Here is a 15969-nt window from a genome sequence, read left to right on the forward strand (position 1 = left end):
CCGATACAAACACCTGGTCCACGGCCACAGGAGTCCGCTACAGGGCTCCCCGGCCACGCCACGCAGGGGCCCCCACCCCTCCACACCTGCCAGGTACAAACACACGAGCGTGATGGGAATTAATGTTGGTCAGCGTGTCGAAATGTATAACTCTGTCTGTGTGTGTGTGTGTGTGTGTCTGTGTGTGTGTGTCTGTGTGTGTGTATGTGTGTGTGTGTGTGTGTGTGTGTGTGTGTGTGTGTGTCTCTGTGTGTGTGTGTGTGTGTGTGTGTGTGTGTGTGTTTGTCTTTGTCTGTGTGTGTGTGTGTGTGTGTGTGTGTGTGTCTGTGTGTGTAGGTCCGGCCTGCAGGACGTGTTGCACCTGTTCCAGGACGCGGCTCTGTTGAATGTGGACTGTGTGGATCCAGACCTGCAGACCGGTCTGGGAGTTCTCTTTAACCTGAGCTCGGACTTTAACAAGGCGGTGGAAGCGTTCACCGCAGCGCTGTCCGTCAGACCGCAGGTCATTAAACATGGCGTAGTTCACGGGGGGGAGGGGCCCTTAAATGAATCTGAAGTTGTTGATATTTAAAATTGTCACCAAACTTAGCTTAGCTGTAAACATTATGTGATGATGTCATGACTTCCTGTCTGTTCAGGATTACCTGCTGTGGAACCGTCTGGGCGCCACATTGGCAAACGGCAACCGCAGCGAGGAGGCGGTGGAGGCCTACACCCGAGCTCTAGAGCTGCAGCCCGGATTCATCCGGTCCAGATACAACCTGGGGATCAGCTGCATAAACCTGGGAGCACACAGGTAACACACCTGAGCACACAGGTAACACACCTGAGCACACAGGTAACACACCTGAGCTGACAGGTAACACACCTGAGCTTACAGGTAACACACCTGAGCACACAGGTAACACACCTGAGCTGACAGGTAATACACCTGACCACACAGGTAACACACCTGAGCACACAGGTAACACACCTGACCACACAGGTAACACACCTGAGCTGACAGGTAACACACCTGACCACACAGGTAACACACCTGAGCACACAGGTAACACACCTGACCACACAGGTAACACACCTGACCACACAGGTAACACACCTGAGCTGACAGGTAACACACCTGAGCACACAGGTAACACACCTGAGCACACAGTTAACACACCTGAGAACACAGGTAACACATCTGAGCTGACAGTTAACACACCTGAGCACACAGTCAACACACCTGAGAACACAGGTAACACATCTGAGCACACAGGTAACACACCTGAGCTGACAGGTAACACACCTGAGCACACAGTTAACACACCTGAGCACACAGGTAACACATCTGAGCACACAGGTAACACACCTGAGCTGAGAGGTAGGTAACACACCTGAGCTGAGAATATAGTATAGATGTATAACATCTAGATAAATGGTGGATGTTTTTGCTCCTGCAGGGAGGCGGTCAGTAACTTCCTGACGGCTCTGAACCAGCAGAGGCGGAGTCAACGCTGCAGCCAGCAACAGATGTCGGCTAACATCTGGGCCGCCCTGCGAATCGCCGTCTCCATGATGGACCGACCCGAGCTGTTCCAGGCGGCCAGCGTGGGGGACCTAGACCTGCTGATGAGGGTGTTTGACGTGGGCGACGTGTGACGGAGGGACTGACGGGTTCAAGTCGCACCAGAGACTGAGCTCTTTGGTTTCAAACCAAAGAGCTGGACCACCCTTTGCAGTATAACAGCACAACCCTTTAGCTTCCTGTCCGAGTGGCGATCAGAGAGACGTGAAGACTTGACGGTTCTACAGGTCCTTAACGAGTCCTTAACGAGTCCTTAACGAGTCCTTAGGGAGTATTTAACGAGTCCTTAACAAGTCCTTAGGGAGTATTTAACGAGTCCTTAACGAGTCCTTATCGAGCTTTTTAAGAATCCTTAAGGAGTCCTTAACGAGCTCTTTAAGAATCCTTAAGGAGTCCTTAACGAGCTCTTTAAGAATCCTTAAGGAGTCCTTAACGAGCTTTTTAAGAATCCTTAAGGAGTCCTTAACGAGCTCTTTAAGAATCCTTAAGGAGTCCTTAACGAGCTCTTTAAGAATCCTTGAAGAGTCCTTAGGGAGTATTTAACGAGTCCTTAACGAGTCCTTAACGAGCTCTTTAAGAATCCTTAAGGAGTCCTTAGGGAGTATTTAACGAGTCCTTAACGAGTCCTTAACGAGCTCTTTAAGAATCCTTAAGGAGTCCTTAACGAGCTCTTTAAGAATCCTTAAGGAGTCCTTAGGGAGTATTTAACGAGTCCTTAACGAGTCCTTAACGAGCTCTTTAAGAATCCTTAAGGAGTCCTTAAGGAGCTCTTTAAGAATCCTTAAGGAGTCCTTAACGAGCTCTTTAAGAATCCTTAAGGAGTCCTTAGGGAGTATTTAACGAGTCCTTAACGAGTCCTTAACAAGCTCTTTAAGAATCCTTAAGGAGTCCTTAACGAGCTCTTTAAGAATCCTTAAGGAGTCCTTAGGGAGTATTTAACGAGTCCTTAACGAGTCCTTAACGAGCTCTTTAAGAATCCTTAAGGAGTCCTTAAGGAGCTCTTTAAGAATCCTTAAGGAGTCCTTAACGAGCTCTTTAACAATCCTTAAAGAGTCCTTAGGGAGTATTTAACGAGTCCTTAACGAGTCCTTAACGAGCTCTTTAAGAATCCTTAAGGAGTCCTTAAGGAGTCCTTAATGAGCTCTTTAAGAATCCTTAAGGAGTCCTTAACGAGCTCTTTAAGAATCCTTAAGGAGTCCTTAAGGAGTCCTTAACGAGCTCTTTAAGAATCCTTAAGGAGTCCTTAACGAGCTCTTTAAGAATCCTTAAGGAGTCCTTAAGTCCAACATGCTCTCACTTTAGTCTAAAAAACGGTCAGTAAAAGTGTCGGGAACGAGTCAGCTAGGTGTTAAAGTGACACAACATGTGATGTCACAGCACCCCATGACATCACTGTGACATCACTGTGGCAAACGGTGTGAGACTTTCACCACCAGAGGGCAGCAGAGTTACTCTTTAGATTTTAATTTTAATTTATTTTGATAGTTTTAAAAATAAATAAATATAGAGGCAATAAACACACAGGTGTCATTGGGTCATGTTTCCTGTTTTACTTGTTTTCGCCCGTTTGTCTCCATAAGTCAACAGAATCATTTGATCACATCAACTCTTTCCTTTAATATTTACTCATCAGTCAGTGTAACATTAAACTTCTTGAGCAAATATTTCACCTTAAAGTTGTCCAAAAACGTGTGTAGCCATAATCCTCAGCAGGCTTTTAATGTGAAATATCTGCAGGAAGTTTATGGAAGACTAAAAGTATCGTCCTCATGCCGTCAGTCTGTCAAACCCTCAGAGCAGCTTTGTTTCAGCTGCTGTCTCCCCACATGCCCACTCTCTTCTGATTGGCCAACTCTCTGGAAGCGTTACGGGGGTGCAGAACGCTGCAGGGCTGCCAGGCGAGGGCTGCTCTCCAGAGCTGGGAGAAGAGAGTCTATGTAAGAGGTTTCAGAGGCTTATCTTGGTTTCATATCGGGGAACTATGGCGTGATTTACAGGAGGAGTTGTTTAGCGCCCTCTGCAGACCCATCCTGGGATTACTCCAACACACGTTTACCTCCTGAAACTTAGCCCACGTTTAGTTTGAGCATCCAGCATTGTAACACGGCTTTAAATATGACTGTAAGACACCAAATAACCACAGATCTTTCATTTCAACATATTTAACTTCAAACGTTGCACGATGTAATCTTTGTAATCTTTTCAGCTCTGAAACAGCTTTTGTTGATTTGTGTCCGCCGAGGCTCTTATTTTGAAGGCCTCCGCTGTTTGTAGATCTGTGTGGTCACTTCCTACCTGTCGTTGGCTCTCAGGTGAATCTTCAGTTCGATGGACAACAAGTCAAAGCTGCAGCACTTTCTCTGCTCGATGCACAAAAATATTTATACAGCTTCAGATATCAAACATGTAACCTTGAATGAATAAATAATAACGATATATTCCTGTCAAGTCACGTTCAGTTTGTTGAAGAACCAAAGGTCAAAGGTCCTGCTGAGAACTCAACGTGCAGCAGCGAGAGCAAGAAGAAATCACAGTCACAGGGTTTCATTTAAAAGACTCATGTTTACTTCTTATTCAAACAAAATTAAAAACAGGACAGTTCTGGTGTTTTCACACCCGGGAACCGTTTTTAAATTTAAAATAAATAGGTCAGAGAAGTTTTAGAATTGCTTTCAGTTGATAGTTCGAGCCTGCAGCTGTGAAACAGGCTGTAATATCTTTCTTTCAAGCCACCAAACTTCATTGAGAAAAATAGTAATTTAAGCGATCATGAGTGGCTGATGTACCGCTGCGTAGTCACTTTGTTTGTTTGTGTGACTCACAATAACACAAATCTGTGCAGCAGTAGAGCAGCAACTCCTGTCCTGTGAGGTCAAATTTCTGATTTTATCGATGTAGTGTGGTCGGTTTGTAGAGAGGGATGTAACAGCTGTTTGTGTAAATCATCTTCCTCCATCCACTCATTATCTTCGGCTTATCTGAGTTTGCGTTGCGGTGGCAGCAGGCGAAATAAGTCAACCCAGACGCCCCTCTTCCTAGCAACGATCTCCAGCTCCTCCTCAGGATTCTGAGGCATTCCCCAGGCCAGACGGGATATAAAACCCCTCCAGCTAACTCTGGGTCTACCTCTACGTCTCCTCTCAGTTGGAAAACCCCGGAAAACCTCCAAAGGGTTTTCTTTCTTTAAAGGAGCAGTATGTAACTCTGACCCCTAGTGTTTAAAATGCGTACTGCAGTCTAAATTCTAAACATCATAGAGAGCTGTCTCCCCCCCTCCTCTCTAGAGTGGATGCTCACTCAGGTCACCATGTGGTGGACTCTGAAGCTTCAGTGTTTATCCAGCTCTGCATGGGTCTGTAAACCTTTCTGTGTTCTAACCTCTCTCCATTTTTCAAAAGCATCTCCAATATTGATCCTAGTTTGAGCACGTTTCTGCTCGTGGAGCTTATTAGAAACATGCAGAGGCTTTTTAGGTCGGGTACAATCACTTCTATCTGAACCACTTCTCTTGACCGCTTCCATCGCTGCAACACCTGTTGACCTGATAACTGCTCTCATATCTGACAAACCGAGGGGCGTCCAAAACGGCCGTGTGGGGGGGGGGGTCTTAAAAGCGCCTACCTTCTCTGGTCCAAACAAATCCAGAGCATTCAGGAGCAGAATCTAAAGTTAGAAGGAGGACATACTGGCTGCTGCATTGTTGTCAGAGAAGATGTTTCCTTAATGATCAGTTAGTAAGATACCTTTATCATCTCACTCTCTACACATCTCACTGAATGGACCTTTAAGGTCTGAATTTTTTCTCCACATTTGCAGCATGAAAAACGAGAAATAAAGAATCGGGGGGCGCAGGTAGACTAGTGGTTAGTGTGCATGCCCCATGTATATACAGGCTGTAGTCCTCCAAAGTGGGCGGCCTGACCTGTGACCCCCTTACTGCATGTCGTTCTCCTCTTTCTCTCTCTCTCTCTCTATCCCCCCGATTTCTAACTCTATCCACTGTCCTGTCTCTAAATAAAGGCTTAAAAAGCCCAAAAATAAACCTTTAAAAGGAAAAAGTTTAAAAAATAGAGAGTCCGGTTTTAAGAGAGCAGGTGCTGCGAACGTTGAGCTCTCAGCTGCTCAGGTCTCATATTTAACTCTTTGTTCACATCTTGATGAAGCTTCAGAGTTTTTCAGGGAAGACTCACTACTTTAGAGAAACTGTGACATGAGTTTGGTATGGTTCAGATTTCTGAGGGTTTCTGTTTCAGTCAAAGCAGATTTGTACTTCCTTTCCCCTCATCTACAGTCTGTGACCTGGTTCATTTCTCCAAAACCAAAAGTATCTTGGAAATTGTTGACATGTTTTCCTGCCTGCGATGTGATTGGTTGATTGGTCAATCTTTGGACCAATGAGTGTGAATCTTCCCTCTGCAGCTTCTTAAAGGTGTGTTCAGACCAGGAGCGATCGAAGTGGTTCCAAACAGAGACAGTTTACCTGAATCCTGCAAATGTGAAAGAAATGCTGGTCCTGATCCTAACAGGTCATCAGACCCAGACCTGGTCCTGATCCTAACAGGTCTTCATACTGAGACCTGGTCCTGATCCTAGCTAACAGGTCATCAGACCCAGACCTGGTCCTGATCCTAACAGGTCTTCATACTGAGACCTGGTCCTGATCCTAGCTAACAGGTCATCAGACTGAGACCTGGTCCTGATCCTAGCTAACAGGTCATCAGACCGAGACCTGGTCCTGATCCTAGCTAACAGGTCATCAGACCGAGACCTGGTCCTGATCCTAGCTAACAGGTCCTCAGACCGGGACCTGGTCCTGATCCTAGCTAACAGATCATCAGACCGAGACCTGGTCCTGATCCTAGCTAACAGGTCATCAGACCGAGACCTGGTCCTGATCCTAGCTAACAGGTCATCAGACCGAGACCTGGTCCTGATCCTAGCTAACAGGTCATCAGACTGAGACCTGGTCCTGATCCTAGCTAACAGGTCCTCAGACCGGGACCTGGTCCTGATCCTAGCTAACAGGTCATCAGACTGAGACCTGGTCCTGATCCTAGCTAACAGGTCTTCATACTGAGACCTGGTCCTGATCCTAGCTAACAGGTCTTCATACTGAGACCTGGTACTGATCCTAGCTAACAGGTCCTCAGACTGGGACCTGGTTATGGTCTGGTCGGGTTCTGGTTCCCTTCTGGTCTGAACACAGTGAATTGAATCCTGCTTTTTGTTTTCATGTCTTTGTGTTAAGTGACTGTCTGTACAGATAATACTCACATGTAAACTGATATTTTAGAAATTAAATCCTACAGAACCTGAAAACTGTCCGAACTTCATTTGTGTAAAATAATGAATCATTGTGTTCAGTGTGAATTTAAATTAAGAGAAACAAATCCGTCCGGCTGCTGTTGGATTCTAATGCTAAGCTGTAGATTTAGTCAAATCAAATATATTTTAATATTTAGTTTCTATGTACATCTGAAGGCTCAGGTCAGAAAAAATTAAAAGCTGATCTAAAATCTGTTACACAGTTTACAAATAAATCTGTGGACATGGTTTTGTAAACTTTAAACTCTGAGATTGGATTTGTAAACTGTGGGAACAGATTTTAAAATGTCTTTATCTAATCTTACCTGTAGGTTTCCCTTAGTTTGTGTTTTGTAAATGTGACTTTAGGAACAAATTTATTGTGACTTTTTTTTGTTTTACGTCTGTGTCTGTTTGTTTTTTAATTGTCGATCTTGTTAAAAAAAAAAAGAAATATCAACATGAATCTCTCTGAAGCATCAAGAGACTCAACACGTCAATATTTCTAGAAACTCAATTCTATTTTATTTTACTTTAAAGTGTCAAAGAATAAATAGTCATGATGCTGCAGCCAATCAGAGAAAGAGAAGCATCGTCAGGTCCGTGATCAGATCCTCGAACACCCTGGTCTGCTTCTTCTTCCCCCTCCTGTGAGTTAACTCTTCAGGCGTGACTCACCTGATGACATCATGTGTCAGCTTCCTGTTTCACAGGAGAGATGAAGAAGTTTGTGAAACGTGTTGGTCAGGTGAGATTCGCTGTCAGTTACAGGTGTAGGAGCAGTAGCGCCCTCTGGTGGCTGCAGGAGGATGGGTCGTCTTCTCGTCACATCCTGAAGCTTCACTGATCAGGTCACACACACACACGTTTAATGGAGTCGTGTTTGACCATCTTTAATGCATCATCAGGACGTCAGGAGAATGTCAAAGCTGAACGACTTCCACAACACAAAGTTACATGTTTTAAAAATCCAGTATTCATGACACACATCCGTTTTCAAACCAACAAAAGTTAGCAACTAGTTCATCTTTTTCTCCGTATTTTATTGCAACACGCAAACAACGGATGCTGAATCAGGATGGAGATTTATAAAAAGTCCAGAATCATGATTAGTCTGGTCTATATCGAAGAATACAAGCCTGAATACATGCCGACGCAGCATCAGGACGTCAGCGAATCAAAACGCTGACAGACTTCATCGACACAGGGTCGTGCAGATTTCTTATCTTGGCTAAAAAACTTTGATTGAAATAAATTATTGAAGTCCCTAAATCCTCCTGCAGACTGTGTGATTTAGACGGCTTGAAACAACAGTCTGAACAGGGCTAGTGTGCGTCAACATGAACGAGATGAGGTTGCCATGGCGATCAGCAGAAAGTGAGCTTAGCACCGTTCACGTGCAAAGAAAAGAAAGGAAAAAGAGGAGGGATAGAAAGATGTAGAAACGATCGTGGCGAGTGGAAAAGAGGCCAATTTGTGATAAGTCACGTTGTTGTTCGTGTACACTTTCGACAGCTCTGGCGCCGATTAGTGCAGCGTTCCTATTGGTTGGTTAGCTGATCGTAGAAAAATTCAAAAAGTGAGATGCTCGTCTTAAATTTCTGACAGTGAGATATTTGTCGCAGGCCAACTTTGGTAACAAGACCGTGAGAACGGCCATCTTTGATCCTCTCTCACAGAGCGACCTAGCACCACAGTTCAGGAGCCGTGACCACGAATATGACCACGATTCACCATCTTTACTGTGGGACGGCCCAAAGTCAGCCACTTTATACCCAACTCTAGTAAATGTTGTTCCCGTGTGTTTTGGTCTGAGCACATTTTCTAAAAGCTGCAGAGAGAAGATTCACAGTCAAAGGTCAGTAGACCAACTTCTGTTTCCTGTTACATCTTTTCAGAATAAAGTTGTTGTTCGGGGTGTTTATTATTACAGACACGTTGCCCTGTGGTTGTGTTGTGCTGCAGCGCCCCCTAGCTTCAGCACTCAGACAACACAATTCAATAAGTAATGACACTGATCTGACCCGCTCGTTTGAACCGTGTGTGTGCTCAAAGACCGCCCCACCATCTGTTTGATTTTTAGTTTCCAGTTTATTGATTATTGATCGAGGGACGAACAGTTTAACCCTGAAATGATTTTCAGTTAGAGACCCGGTGTCCGCCTCTGTCTGCGGGGAATCAGTCACAGTTTTAGACCTGAGGGGAGAGCAGGTAGTGTGTGATGATGAAGTCCACCAGCAGGGGGCGCCACAGTCCAGGTGTGTTTTGAGTGTCACTGCAGGTACTGAACTGAGAAGGCCTCCAGCTGAGTCTCCAGCTCTGTAGCTCTGTTCCTGAACACACAAAGGAACCAGTTGTAGTTAAAGTGGAAACAACAGGATCGAGATAAGACTGCAGAGTCTGAGGTACTTTTACTGCTCTCAGGTATTTCATTTGACTTTGAACGTTCTACCTGTACCTGTACTGTGCTTCATAAAGGTGTATCAGCTCTTTGATAAGTGTTAGCAGAGGCATTTGTTGCAAGAGTACAATTCGTAGGTTTTTTGGGAACACCCAACTGAGAGGAGACCCCGGGGCAGACCCAGAGCTCGCTGGAGGGATTATATATCCCGTCTGGCCTGGGAACATCTCAGGATCCCCCAGGAGGAGCTCGGAAAAGATGGTGGGGAGAGGGTCTGCTGCCACTGCAAACTGACCCCTGATAAACGTAAGATGGATGGATGGTGGGGCAGGGGAACACTGAGGGAGGAGGGGCGCTGAAGGGACAGCTTTGTTTTGGTTTGAGAACTTCTGACCTTCTTGGGCTGGGTGATATGGACCAATAATCATATCTTGATATTTCTTAGGTGAATGGGGATACACCATCTTGATATTTCTTAGGTGAATGGGGATACACCATCTTGATATTTCTTTCTGTAAAGAAGTAATAACAACCAAGTCTGCTCACGGTAAACTACCCGTTCCTGAACCTTTCCTGCATTTCCTGTTGTTGACATAAACTACAATGACATCGACGATGTTGTCTTATACCATATCTTGTTTAAGAATATATTGATATAGTGCTCAGCCCCGTGGACATCAGCTGTGAAAGTTGCATATTATACATTTAAAGATCCTGGAAGGCTTTCAAGGATCCTTGAAACTGATTAAGAGCTTCCAGGTCGTCCTCATGAATCCCTTCAAGTAGAACCGCTCAGATTGATTGGATGGAAGAGATGAACCACTTTGCGTTTGGCTCGTTGATGGTCAGAAATAACTCTTGACACTTTTACTTTAAAGTGGATCCATCAATAACTGATGAAAACTAAAATTAGCATATGGATTGAAGGAAACACTGTGATGTGCCTGGAAGCGTTTCTGTTTTCTGTCTTTGTTCATTACAGAGTCCTGTTGCAGTTATCCTAGCTTAGCATGTACACCGGGGGTACATTCGGTGTACATGTACTTTCAAACGACCTGAGAACAATGACGTGTGATGAGAAAACAATAAAACCCAGTTTAAAACAAAGATTAAAGAAGCTGGTTAATACTTTTAGCCTAGCTAAGCTCACAGTCTGGTAGAGAGAATAACTTTTAGCTTCATTTGGAGGTAGGATTGAAAGTTAGTTAATACGTCCAGCCAATCTTGAACAAGAAAATGGAAACAGGAAAACTCTAAGCAGCCTTAGTACAAAGACTGGAAGCACATGTTATTTTAGCCTAGCTTAACAAACAGACTGAAGTACAGAAAGACTTTTAGTCTAGCACTGAGCAAAGATTGGAAGCTGGTACATGCTTTTAGCCTAGCCTAGCACAACATTTTGAGTGGAGAGAAATATCTATATCTATAATATAGCACAAAGACTGAAAACACAGTTGGTCTTTTAGCCTAGCTTAACCAAAAAAGACTAGAAGCACTGAAGCACTTAAACCTAGCTTAGCACAAAGACTGGTGATGGGATTAAGTTTAGCTCAGCACAACACTTGGAACATGGGGAAACATCTAGCCTAGCTTAGCACAGACATTGCAAGCATGCCTCTGCATGTTTCTAATAAGCTCCACGAGCAGAAACGTGCTCAAACTAGGATCAATATTGGAGATGCTTTTGAAAAATGGAGAGAGGTTAGAACACAGAAAGGTTTACAGACCCATGCAGAGCTGGATAAACACTGAAGCTTCAGAGTCCACCACATGGTGACCTGAGTGAACATCCACTCTAGAGAGGAGGGGGGAGACAGCTCTATATGATGGTTAGAATTTAGACTGCAGTACCTATTTTAAACACTAGGGGTCAGAGTTACATACTGCTCCTTTAAGATAGTATCTTATGTCTGCAGCCTGTAAAGTTTATGTTGTGTCACCTAACACTAATGCAAACTCTATTTTTATACATCTGACTGTTAGAGTTCTATGAAGAGATGAAACAGGATAAAACGATCTCCATGTTAAACACTAGGGGTCAGAGTTACTTACTGCTCCTTTAAAGCCTAGCTTAGCACTGCATTTGAGGCAGGGAAACATCTAGCCTTACATAGGACAAAGATTGGAAACTTAGTAATCTAAGCCTGGTGTGAAATGCCCCCTATCCCTCAGGTGTGAACTCTGACCTGAAGGCCTTGGACCTCCTCTGGATGTTCTCCAGTCTTTGGATCCTGAAGCTCAGCTGCCGGATGTTTCCCTCAAGCTCAGCTTCGCTCAGGTCGACTCTTTGTGTCAGACGGCTGAACGTGGACGCCAGCTCCCTCAAACACAAACACAACATGTGAGTCTCAGGCTTCATCAGCCACTGAATGAAGGTACATAATTCTTCAAGGGGGCGGGGCCTTACTTGTACACCTGCTGGCTGCAGGCAGAGCTGCTGACAGAGATGACGGCTTTCAGGCGCTGAGCCGCATGCTCCACAAACTGCTTCTTTAGAGCACGCTCTCTGCTGGCGTTTGTCCAGGTGAGTTTCTCGTACAGGTAGATCAGACCATACAGAGAGAGGGAGAGAGCGATGACACGCCAGCCCACTGATCGCCACACCTGCAGCACAAAACACACCTGAGACTTAAACGACAACACCGGTTTTTACAGACTGCAAATGTAGTTGATCTTCAAAGAGTTTTTGAGCTCCAATGATTTTGACTTCTTGATGTTTAAAGTGATTCTTGTCAATAGTTGAATGGATTGTTGTACTGACGGGTATATTGATGGTTGTATTGATTAATCATTGATTGGTTTGCGATCAGGTTGAGCTCTCTGCTGTTGTGCTGTTGCTCTGAATGTTTGGAGACATTTAGTATATATAGTAATCAATCAGGGATCAGTAGCTCAACGTGATACTGCAGGACGCACCACTCCTCCGATCACCAGCACCGACATGGACGCCCGCGAGGTGACGGAGACCAGCCTTGCTGCTATGGACACCACCATCTCGTCTTTAAAGGAGCTCTCCTGCAGAGAGAAATGATAATGATGATGATGAAGATGACGAGTTCTCATTAAAAGGCCGTCAATGTGATGTCATCACCTGCAGGCGGTGCTCAGGGCCGCTCAGTGCTCGCTTGGCATTGGCGGCTCCAATGAAGCGTGTGACAAGGGAGGTCCAGCCCAGACTGAACTGGAACTCAATGTTTTCGTGGAAATCTGCGCAGAGGGCAGTGAGGCCGAGGTCATAGGTCAACTCGAAGGAGGTGGAGGGAGGAGAGACCTGCTCCTGGAGGGACGTAGACAGCAGAGGCCGTACGCTGTCTGAGGACAGAGAGAGGATACGACATCACATCCACCTGCCGGGGACATATCATGTGACCAGAGTGAGACGTCATACCGATCATGAGACCCTGAGCGGCTCTGATGTCTCTATGGATGCTGATGGAGCAACGATGAGAGAGACCGCCCACCATCCTCTCCTCCACGTGCTGCATCAGTTTCTGTAGAGCAAATACATCATCATAGGTAGAGCCTTCAGTTATCAGGCCTGCTCGTGGTACGGTCTCTAAATGTACTATGGGAGGTAGAGCCTTCAGTTATCAGGCCTGCTCGTGGTACCTACGGTCTCTAAATGTACTATGGGAGGTAGAGCCTTCAGTTATCAGGCCTGCTCGTGGTACCTACGGTCTCTAAATGTACTATGGGAGGTAGAGCCTTCAGTTATCAGGCCTGCTCGTGGTACCTATAGTCTATAAATGTACTATGGGAGGTAGAGCCTTCAGTTATCAGGCCTGCTCGTGGTACCTACAGTCTCTAAATGTACTATGGGAGGTAGAGCCTTCAGTTATCAGGCCTGCTCGTGGTACCTATAGTCTATAAATGTACTATGGGAGGTAGAGCCTTCAGTTATCAGGCCTGCTCGTGGTACCTATAGTCTATAAATGTACTATGGGAGGTAGAGCCTTCAGTTATCAGGCCTGCTCGTGGTACCTATAGTCTCTAAATGTACTATGGGAGGTAGAGCCTTCAGTTATCAGGCCTGCTCGTGGTACCTACAGTCTCTAAATGTACTATGGGAGGTAGAGCCTTCAATTATCAGGCCTGCTCGTGGTACCTACGGTCTCTAAATGTACTATGGGAGGTAGAGCCTTCAGTTATCAGGCCTGCTCGTGGTACCTACAGTCTCTAAATGTACTATGGGAGGTAGAGCCTTCAGTTATCAGGCCTGCTCGTGGTACCTACGGTCTCTAAATGTACTATGGGAGGTAGAGCCTTCAGTTATCAGGCCTGCTCGTGGTACCTATAGTCTATAAATGTACTATGGGAGGTAGAGCCTTCAGTTATCAGGCCTGCTCGTGGTACCTACAGTCTCTAAATGTACTATGGGAGGTAGAGCCTTCAGTTATCAGGCCTGCTCGTGGTACCTAGTCTATAAATGTACTATGGGAGGTAGAGCCTTCAATTATCAGGCCTGCTCGTGGTACCTACGGTCTCTAAATGTACTATGGGAGGTAGAGCCTTCAGTTATCAGGCCTGCTCGTGGTACAGTCTCTAAATGTACTATGGGAGGTAGAGCCTTCAGTTATCAGACCTGCTCGTGGTACCTACAGTCTCTAAATGTACTATGGGAGGTAGAGCCTTCAGTTATCAGGCCTGCTCGTGGTACCTACGGTCTCTAAATGTACTATGGGAGGTAGAGCCTTCAGTTATCAGGCCTGCTCGTGGTACCTATAGTCTATAAATGTACTATGGGAGGTAGAGCCTTCAGTTATCAGGCCTGCTCGTGGTACCTAGTCTATAAATGTACTATGGGAGGTAGAGCCTTCAATTATCAAGCCCTTCTCCTTTGGAGCAGTCAGACACCCTTTGTAATTTTAAGAGTATGCTCAAACTTCTCTTTTTGGAAAAGCTTAGAGTTAGGTCTGGCTCATGCTTGGACCAGCTCCGGTCATTCTGCTCTAAGCTTAGACTGCTGGGGGACCTGGCACACAGAAGTGTATGTTTGTATTTGTAAGGCCACTCACAGGAGACAGGACAGCCTGCCTGAGAGACAAAACTCTGGGCTCATTGTAGTGAACTTCAGGGTGTTTGAATCAAACATAGTCTGTTATGTCAACTGGATTGTTAGTAAAGCAGCTTAATGTGGCGTTAGTTCCTCTGAAGCAACATTTAGTGTGTGTGTGTGTGTGTGTGTGTGTGTGTGTGTGTGTGTGTGTGTGTGTGTGTGTGTGTGTGTGTGTGTGTGTGTGTGTGTGTGTGTGTGTCTGTGTGTGTGTGTGTGTAGTGAGATTACAGAGCTATTAGTCAGACTAATTCTCTCTTCTATTTGGGCTCTGCTAACAGTTTCCTCTCTTCTCCTAGTCTTTATGCTAAGCTAGGCTAACTGAATCAGTTATGGGCGTAGCAGGGGAAAAGTGGGAGTGACTACCAGGTTCTATCATTTTAAAATGTGTGGTGTCAATTGAAGGAGTAAATGTTGTCAACCTTAATTTCAATCTTTTAATGGCTCATATGTGTAATGGAGGTGTGGTCATAGTTCTACCTCAGGGTTGGCTGAGGCTGTGGGGGAGGGGCCTAATGTGAGATCTGTTCATGGGGCCCAGAAATCCTGAGACGCCCCTGGTCACAGTGTTTGTGTTGCAGTACTCACAGCTTTGTAGAGCTCCAGAGTTTCTTGCGTTGGGTTAAAATCCGCTCTGAACTCCTCCACCAGAACAGGAAGAGACCGAATCTGATCCAACAGCGCCGTCGCAACCTGATGACGAGCACCAATCGTCTGTTACTGAACGACCTCACAACAACACAAACGCTGCCGGACACACATGGATGGAAATGATTGAGGACTATTAGATTCTATAACTACCACTAAACCTTTTCCCCTATTGAGGGCCCGAGCGCCGACCTCAGAGCGAGGACCCTCGTGGAATGCAGGGAATTATTTTTCTTTCTTTCCACCAAATGAGTCGCATTTTTGGGGCCCTGAAAATGCCTGAAAACTCACAAAATTTGGTCTGCCCATCAGGTCTCCAAAATGTCCAGATATTTGTCGTTTTGTTCTAATTTACATTTTATTTTTCAAATGATTGACAGGCACAAAAAGTTTCTGAATGTCTCCTGAACATGTCGTCCTGCAGCAGCTCAACAGGCCGTAACGTCTGACACAAAGGTTGTTGGATCAGAGTCAAATCCACTAAAAGGAGTTTTTTACGCAGACAGGCTCATGTTGTTATTCTAAGTGTCTGTATGTTGATGTATGATAAACCGTGATGCGTGTGAACGTCAGCAGGAGGATTTCTTCACCTTGGCAGCGACATCCTCAGTCAGAGTCTTGATCCTCTCTCTGACGCTGTCGGTCAGGCGGTTAATCTGTCCTCGGACGAACTCCAGCCGGTCCCTCTGATCCTCCCGCTCCTCCAGGCAGAAGATCCTGTTAGAGGTCAAAGGACAGAGTTAGAAACACTGCGGGATTCTGGGAAATTCTTTTTTCTTTTTGGAAAGAGTTTTAGTGAAGGATTGTGTTTCCTGACTTCCTGTCGGCCGAGGCGATGTTGATGGCGTCCATCACAGCTTTGATGGCCTCGGTGATCTGCCACGCCCTCACCGTGTGCTGCTCAAACTTGGTCTTCACGGCAGACTGAGAGATGAACTCCTGCGGGGTCAGAGGTCGTTTTACTCTCACGTACTGCTCAACAGTCTTCAGTCAGAG

General features: G+C 45.5%; 2 protein-coding genes and 1 long non-coding RNA gene across 3 annotated transcripts in view; 2 read left to right on the plus strand and 1 right to left on the minus strand.

Annotated features, from left to right (window-relative positions):
* The window catches only part of pex5lb (peroxisomal biogenesis factor 5-like b), a 26685-nt gene extending 20600 nt beyond the window's left edge, over nucleotides 1–6085 (plus strand). The window contains 4 exon segments of the mRNA XM_065953342.1: nucleotides 1–93; nucleotides 337–502; nucleotides 639–796; nucleotides 1443–6085. The exon segment at nucleotides 1–93 is cut by the window's left edge and continues 120 nt beyond it. Of these exon segments, the coding sequence (XP_065809414.1) occupies nucleotides 1–93; nucleotides 337–502; nucleotides 639–796; nucleotides 1443–1641 (616 nt within the window). The 3' untranslated portion in view covers nucleotides 1642–6085.
* A 474-nt stretch (nucleotides 6086–6559) lies between these two features.
* LOC136178957 (uncharacterized) lies at nucleotides 6560–6886 on the plus strand. Its single transcript, XR_010666270.1, has 2 exons — nucleotides 6560–6670; nucleotides 6710–6886. It is a non-coding gene; the product is annotated as an uncharacterized lncRNA (long non-coding RNA).
* A 610-nt stretch (nucleotides 6887–7496) lies between these two features.
* The window catches only part of mfn1a (mitofusin 1a), a 12082-nt gene continuing 3609 nt past the window's right edge, over nucleotides 7497–15969 (minus strand). Inside the window, exons 2-10 of the mRNA XM_065953343.1 lie at nucleotides 15791–15957; nucleotides 15564–15690; nucleotides 14914–15018; nucleotides 12661–12763; nucleotides 12364–12584; nucleotides 12189–12287; nucleotides 11680–11876; nucleotides 11459–11593; nucleotides 7497–9204 (exon numbers count right to left, since the gene is read on the minus strand). Of these exons, the coding sequence (XP_065809415.1) occupies nucleotides 9144–9204; nucleotides 11459–11593; nucleotides 11680–11876; nucleotides 12189–12287; nucleotides 12364–12584; nucleotides 12661–12763; nucleotides 14914–15018; nucleotides 15564–15690; nucleotides 15791–15957 (1215 nt within the window). The 3' untranslated portion in view covers nucleotides 7497–9143. The remainder of the gene's footprint in view (nucleotides 9205–11458; nucleotides 11594–11679; nucleotides 11877–12188; nucleotides 12288–12363; nucleotides 12585–12660; nucleotides 12764–14913; nucleotides 15019–15563; nucleotides 15691–15790; nucleotides 15958–15969) is intronic.

This window comes from Labrus bergylta, chromosome 4 (genome assembly GCF_963930695.1).
Source record: "Labrus bergylta chromosome 4, fLabBer1.1, whole genome shotgun sequence".
Taxonomy (NCBI): domain Eukaryota; kingdom Metazoa; phylum Chordata; class Actinopteri; order Labriformes; family Labridae; genus Labrus; species Labrus bergylta.